Raw genomic sequence first — 8144 nt, 5'->3', positions numbered from 1 at the left:
CGCCTCGCTCAGCCAGTGAGCGGGAACTGGTCTGTATATGGGATCCGAACCCTCGGCGGGAGCGCTGCCGCACTTCCCAAGCGGCGCACTAGCGCAATGTGCCACCGGGCCGGCCCCATTCTTTTACTTTCAATCTTTCTGATTCCTTAAGGGTTTAGGCATTACTCTGTCTTATGGTTGATCCTTTGGGGAGAATGTATCTTTTTTTCCTAGCTGCTAATAAGTTTTTCTCTTTGTTTTCCAGTGTTAATATAATGTGCATAGGTTTGGTTTCCTTATTTTTTTTAATTTAATAGATAAAAAGGACACAGAGTACTTTTGTAAAACCATATCTTAATGCCTTCTATTCATTTTGATAAATTCTCAGCTGTTATTTTTGCAGTTATTGCTTTTGCCCCATTTTTCTCATTCTTCTCTACTACAATGAATATTATATATTATACTTTTTCATCTTTTCCTCTGTGTTTCTTATGATCTTTTCTATATTCTCCATTTTCCTTTTGTATTTGTCTGCCTCATGCTGGATATTTTCTTTTGACTTATGTTCCAGCAGATTAATACATACCTGAAAATTCTGCTTCTAAGCTTTTAATCTGAAGAAGCAATCAGATATGTACACGAAAGATTTATGTTCAGATATTTCCAGTAATATGGATTGTTTTAATAAATTACAGTGTATTTGTATAATAGATTGCTATATATTATGGCGCAGAATATTTAATAACATAGAAACATGATATATTAAGGGGAAAAACTAGGTTATAAAACATATTTATGATCCTCACTTTTAAAAAAACACATAAAAAATACATCAAAATAAAGTTTAGCTATGGATTGTGAGCTTATGACTAATTTTTAGTTTCTTTTTACCTCTCCATGTGGTACAAATTTTTCATAGAGAAATAATGTATTATTGTTATAAAGGGAACAAAATTTATATTTCAAATCCTGATTAAATTCCTAAGACTCTATTTTATCAGGCATACATCTCTTTTTTTTTTGTAAAGAAATATGTACTTATTCTAGACTTTTATAATACTTGGCTTATAAACAGGTGTAACCCCTGGAAACTGGCCATGATTTTATAAATACAAATAAATATAAACACTTTAAAATTTTATTTAAAACCTCAATAATATTAGGTATAATTATTCATGTTACAAAGGGACTCTGCGCAAAAATTTCTTCACAAAGTTTCTTTAACTCGATTATTAATAGTCTGTGGTACAGCAACCAAAGATGCCTACTAAAATATTTTTTCAGTGGTTTGAAGGCAGTTGCTACTACTAGGGCTGTAGATAAAATTGTCAAGCACTTTCATTTTTATTTCATTTCTCTATCATTTTCTCTTCCCCCAGGCCCTCTTACCTTTTCCAGACTATCTTTCTTGGCCTCTTCCATGTAATCTCTAGGTACCCAGTCTTATGTTACCTTCTACGTATCTAAATTCTCCTCCTTTCTACCTCTTACCTTTATTACTTCCCCTACAAATCAAAATTTCTAGTTCACAGTGTAATTTTTCTGAGGAAAGTATTAAAGCCACTCATATTACCTTATTAAAGTAGTTCTCTGTAAGGCATAAAGGACTGATAATTAGGTTTTCTAGAATAATGCTATTGCTACGATATCCAATAATTTAATACTAGTAGTATTATCTCTTCTAGGTGTTGATTTAGGGAAAAAAATAGTGAGTGGTAAGCAAATAGCTTATAGATTTTTGTTTGATCAGAATTTATGATTTATAAGTAGTAAAGAATAGAATGACAAAGTTTTTAAAAGCTTGGACTATGGATCCAGCTTGGTTCATATTACAACCTTACTAATACATGAACTTAAAAAGTATATAGTATACTAAATACTTTTTTACTACTTGTAACTTCTGAAAGATGTAACCCTGCAACGTGGACTTACCTTTGATGTAATTCTCTTCTGATTTATGTTTTTAGATTACATGTGAAAATGAAATTATGCAGAAACAAGTCCATGTTGATAGTCTATCTGATGATATCACTTCTGTACCTACTCACTGTGAAGAAGGCCCATTGCATAAAAGTACACAAGTTTCTCTGAAAAGACCCCCTCACCGTAGTGTGGGTATGTTTTGACTGTTCAGTTAATTGATCGATTGAACTGATCTTTTCTATATGAAAGATGTATGAAAAGCAAAGTCTAACTCATAGGTACTTGTGTTTATTCTCTTTCAGGTATTCAGGCCAAAGCGAAAGTGTTTGGAAAACAACTGTGTAATGCAACTACTCAGACAGATGAATTATGGTCTAGAACTTCCTCTCTCTTTGATATTTACTCCAGTGATTCAGAAACAGATACAGACTGGGATATCACAAGTGAACAGAGTGATTTGTCTTATATAGCTGTGCAGGTGAGAGAAGAGACATTTTAAAATAACACAACATCAAATGCTTTGATGTGCTGGATTTTGAAATCTTTACTCACATAATTATCTCTTTGTTGTAAATCTTTCCATCCAAGATAATTTGACAGTCGAGTGTCAGCAAAATTTGTTTATCTCTAAGGCAAAAATGTACCTGCTTGCCAAAATAATGAAGATAATCCTACCCACAAATATTCCTATCCCTTCCTTTCACCTTTTTCCCCTTTTTATCCTTTTGGTGGAAATCAGGTTGTAAAACAAAACCACAATAGCAACAACATTTCAAAATTAAGCATTGAATATTTAAGCTTAATTCAAGCAATGCTCCTAAGGGACTTATTTGACATTTGCTAGTTAGAATGTCACTATTTTAAATAATTTGAAGATAAAGAGCAAAAACAGTGAGTACAGCAAAGTTATTAAACCTTTTAAATGATGAGCAGTGAAGCCAGGACATTCACCCTTGACTATTTATTTTCTATATTATTTATTTATTGTTTGCCTATTTGTCAAGTATGACAAATTAGATTTATGGATCAGTTCCTGTGAACATTTCTGGTAAAGCTATGGCTTTCACAGAAAATTTCTGAAGGGAGTCAATATAGAGATAGAGTTTCATAGATTACCTTGATGATGAAATCTATTTGCATCTGTTTCTGCTGCAACACATTAGCTTGATTAATTTAGATTGGAATTACTAAATCCATGCAAAAGAAAGTGTTAGATTTTAAACATATTCCCATTGCATATTCTTATTGTGCAGAAAGAAAGTGTTACATTTTTACCATATTCACATTGCAAGAGTCAGTTTTTCCTCTATCAACACCTTCTATTGGATTCTACAGTTCGGAAATAAGCAAGCAAAAATTAGCTGCCCCATCTGCCATTCACCAGGAAAATGTCTATAGCAAATTTTGTACCATGAAGTAGATTGTTACAATGGTTTCTGAGAAACTTACTGTATCTCTGATCTTCTATATAGAATAATAAAAATAAATATCCATTTTACACCTTACATGTCTTGTTAGTTCTACACGATTGGAAGAACTTGCATGCATTTTATCCTCAAAGGTTTAAATAATGCACCAAAGTGATTTTCTTCCAAAGCTAATTTCATGGCTGAGTTAATTTGAATAGTGTAATTTTAATTTTAAGGAGGAGAATAATAAAATGAAGTCAATAGGAGTTGTGAGCCTGAGCAATAATTGTGTAAACACATAGCATTATTATTATTATTATTATTATTATTATTATTATTATTATTATTATTATTATTATTTATTATTGCTTTGGCTTGAATTTGAGATGACTTTTATGTTTTAAGCATATAAATCTTCTGAAGCTAAATGCTATCAATACATACCTATTGTCTTTTGAGCTTTGAAACATACTATCTCTTTAATTCAAACCATAATGAATGTTACATGCCCATTTATCTTCAAATTTCACTGCCATGAGTCTACTTCATTTCTACATGTTAAACAATTGACAGCCATATCAGCACTTTCTTTAAACTATTCACTTTTTTTTTCTCCCACCAGTTGAGAATTTATACTTGGTTTGTTGACACACATGAGTTTATAATGTGTTATGTAATGTTTCTTTGCCCTACAGTAAAATGAAATACTGGCTTTATATAAATTACACATAGGGAACTTATAGTTTATATAATAGTTTACTTTTTGCATAAACATTTTCAATTATCTCAATTTATTTTGTTGCCAGATGAGTTTAATGGGGGGAAAAGTTAGATTTACCTCAATACCTCCAACATCATTCTTCGTCTTTTTGTTCAATAAGTACTTATTAAACATATGCTCTGTTCTAGACACTAAGGATACATTAGTGAACAAGACACACAAAGATTCTGTCCTCTTGGCACTTACCTTTTAGAGAGGGAACCAGGCAGTAAACAAAGAAGTAAATTAATAATTTCAGATAGTAATTACTGCTTTGAAGAAAACAAAGTAGGATATGATGTTAGATTATAATTGGGGTGGAGGTAGAGGGTTTGCTGAGGAGCTTTTTCAGGTAGGGTAATCAGAAAAGGCCTCTCCGAGCAGACTATATGTGAGCAGAGACCTGAATGATCAGAAGGAGCAACCGTGAAATGATATGAGGGAAGAGCATTCCTGATGATAGGAACAGCAGGTGCTCTGGTATGTTTGAAGAACAGCAAAAATTCTCAGGTGGCTGGAGGTAATGAACTGTGCAGAGAACGGTAATTGATGAAGTTGGAGTGGTACGTAGGACCAGACCACGTTAAGGTATTAGAGGCCATAATCAGGAATTTTTATTTTATTCTAGGCTTAAATTCTATTTTAAATGTATTCTTGTGGATTAATTATCTGCCAGTATTTATTTCCTATGCTTAAGAATCTTAATTGGATATATATGAAAAATCATTGAACTTTAGGCAAAAGAAGAAAGACATGTCAAGAGTGTGTGAATGTAAAGTTTGTCCAGTAAAAAATATTTCTCTATGGCAACTCTGGAAAGCTGCAGTCTACTGCACTGAAGAATCAGAAGTAAGAATTCAGGGTTGCCAGAGTGAAAAGTGGTGTGGCAAGTCATGGAAAAGAGGAAGCCAGAGGGGAGGGGGCCCAAAATTTGCTTATAAGCTCCACCCAAATCTCAACTAATCACTGATCTCTGCATGTGTTATGACCTTAGGGATCCCAGCATAAAGCTACAGTTAGAAGCCTTAGCTTAGCTGCTACCCACCACAGTGAAAATAGAGTTTGTAGTTTGAGTCCTGTGAAGTTAACTGGCTGTTAGAACAAAATTCAACTGCTTTGGAAGAAGATGATAATTTATTATCCAAAATGTCCATTATGAAATTAAAAATCACTAGTCATGTGAAGAAATTGAAAAGTGTGACTCACCGTGATCATAATCTGTGTCATAACAGATTATATTCTATTGGTGAATGCTTAAATTCTTTTCAACTTTTCACTATTGAAAAATGTTATAATGACATATCTAGAAAATACATGGTTTTACAATTGTTCAAAAATTTCTGGTTAAGATTCTGAAAAAATAGAAATTACTTATCAAAAAAAATTAAAAAATAAAAATAAATAAATAGGGAGGGGCAAGAAAGTCAGTGATGAAATATTCTGATCAAGATCTGAAAAATAAAGAGTCAAAGGAATATGTGGACATGTAGGTCTGGATTCCAATAAAGTATTTTTGGAACTTTAAAAAAAAAAAAAAAGAAAAGTATGATTTACAATCAAGACAAGAAAAAAAAAAATGAGTCAATAGAAACCAACCCCAAGATGACCAGAGGTTGGAATTAGCAGACAAGGACTTTAAAGCACCTGTTATAAATATGCTCAAAGAGGGAAAAATAGTAATAACGAATGAAGAGATAGAATCTCAGCAGAGGAATGGAAACTAAAAAAAAAAAAAACAAATGGAGATTCTAGAACTGAAAACAGACAAGCTATCAAAACTGGCCCAAGAAGTCTGAATAGCCCTATTTCCACTGAAGAAATTTAATTTCTAATTATAATCCCTTCCACAAAGAAAACTGTAGGCCCAGATAACTTCATTTACATATTCTATCAAACATACAATCTTATACAAGCTCTTCCAAGAGAAAAGAACTAGGGAACACTTCATCACATTAGTTCAGCATTACCTTATTACCAAAACTAGGCAAAGGACATTGCAAGAAAAGACATTACAAACCAACATCCTTTGTAAACACAGATGTGAATATCCCTAATGAGCTATTAGCAAACATATTCTGCAATGTATTATGAAAATAATACAACATGTCCAAGTATAGTTTAGCTCAGCAATACAAGGTTGGTGTCATTCAAAAGTCAATGTAATTCACCACATTAAGAGAATAAAGTACAAAAATCATTTTATCTCATTACATTTAGAAGGAACATTTGACAAAGGTCAACATTCATGATAAAACCTACCAGAAAACTAAGGATAGAAAGGAACTTACTTTTTCCACCTGATAATGGCAGCTATGAAGTATATACTGATAATATCATAGTTAATGTTCCAAAAGATTTATCCCTAAGATCAGGAACAAGGCAAAAATGGCCACTCTTCAATACTTCTATTGAACATTGAACTGAAGATCCTGGTCAGTGCAATAATGGAAAGAAAAAAAAAGAAGAAGGAAGGAAGGAAGAAAAGAAAAAGAAAATGCATAGATATTTAAAAGGAAGAAGTAAAGTTGTCTTTCTTTAATAGATGACATGATTGCGTGTATAGAAACTCCTAAGAAATTTACAAAAAAAGCTACTAGAACAAGTAAATGAGTTTAGCAAAGTCAATGCACAAAAATCAAGTTATTTCTATATACTAGCCATGAACGATTGGAAAGTGAAATAAAAGACAAAATTTATAATATGGAAAAGGCTTTAAAATAATGAAGTGTTGGAGAAAGAAAGACCAACTGTAACTCATACATTGCTGGTGGGAATATTAAATGTTGTAACCACTTTGGAAAACAGTTTGTCAAACTTTCAGAAGGTAAGATACCCATATCATTTAGCTGAGCAATTTCACTCCTATATATTTACTCAAGAGAAATTCAAATATATGTCCACACAAAGACTTTCACACAAATGCTCATAAGGGCCAAAACCTAAAAACAACTCAAATGTCTATCAACAGGTGAATAGATAAGCAAATTGTAATATATCCAAACAATGAAATTCCCTTTGCAATAAAATAGAGCAAGTGTATATACAACAACATGGATGAATTTTGAAAACATCTTGCTGAATGAAAAAATTCAGACAAATAAGAGTACATATTCCAAATTTCCATTTGTATGAAATTCTAGAAAAGGGAAACCTATTCTATAGTGACAGAAAGAAAATCAGTGGCTGCATAGGACTGGAGCAGGGGGATACTACCTGCAAAGGCGCACAAGGAAATGTTTGGGGATGATGGAATGTTTCATATCCTGATGTGATGATGGTTACATTGATACATATGTTGTCATTTTATGTAAATTATACCTTTATAAATTTGATCAAGTAAAGGCAATACATATCAATTGCCAAATGACTAGTTCAAATAAACTGCAGTTATTTAAGGTAGGCTTCACAAAATAGGTGAAATTGCAATGGCCCTTTAAGGAGAAATAGGACATAGATATGCTTTAGAAACAAACAAAACCAAAATCAAGAAAAGGAACTGAAGGTAAAGAAAAAGTTGACCCAGGCACAAATGCATAAAAAGCCGAGGATGAGTGAGTTAAAAGGATAGTGGTACTTGAATCATTAGATCAAAGGCAGGAGATTCACAAGGGAGTTCTGAGAGATTCAGATGAAAGGCCAGAATGCTGCCAGGCAGAGTGTTGCCAGAGCAAGGAGATTGGTCTTTAACCTTTGGGTACTCAATGTACTTTTGAGATTTTTGAGCAGGAAAGTATGTTAGGCAAGTAAATCTGGAGCATGGTGCAGGAAGAATTAGAAAGAAGAAATTTTGTTAGGGTTACAATAACATGCTTTTGCAATAGTCCCGGCATGAGAAGATAATAGATGGACCTAGAGTGGGGAAAGGCAAAAAATGTAGGAGATACTGAGAAGAAAGAACTGACTGGACACAAATGATTAATTTAGACACTGGATTTATGAACAAGGAAAGAGTAAACAGTGACTGAGTTTTCAAAACTGGGTAACAAAAAATGGCAGTACCATTAGCAAACATAAGAAGGAGCCAGTCTGGGGAGGGAGGTTCTGATTTCAATTTTAGAAGCCAGTTGTCTGAG

The 8144-nt window shown here is 32.9% G+C and overlaps 1 protein-coding gene across 1 annotated transcript in view; it reads left to right on the top strand.

Moving 5' to 3' along the window:
* THAP10 (THAP domain containing 10) overlaps positions 1–3407 on the top strand; it is a 10384-nt gene extending 6977 nt beyond the window's left edge. The window contains exons 2-3 of the mRNA XM_008582826.1: positions 1947–2094; positions 2205–3407. Of these exons, the coding sequence (XP_008581048.1) occupies positions 1947–2094; positions 2205–2401 (345 nt within the window). The 3' untranslated portion in view covers positions 2402–3407. The remainder of the gene's footprint in view (positions 1–1946; positions 2095–2204) is intronic.
* Positions 3408–8144: the final 4737 nt, after the last annotated feature.

The sequence above is a fragment of the Galeopterus variegatus genome, unplaced genomic scaffold (assembly GCF_000696425.1).
Source record: "Galeopterus variegatus unplaced genomic scaffold, G_variegatus-3.0.2 Scaffold2731, whole genome shotgun sequence".
NCBI lineage: Eukaryota > Metazoa > Chordata > Mammalia > Dermoptera > Cynocephalidae > Galeopterus > Galeopterus variegatus.
Note: the sequence above shows the minus strand (reverse complement) of the source record. Positions and strands in the feature narration are given on the sequence as shown.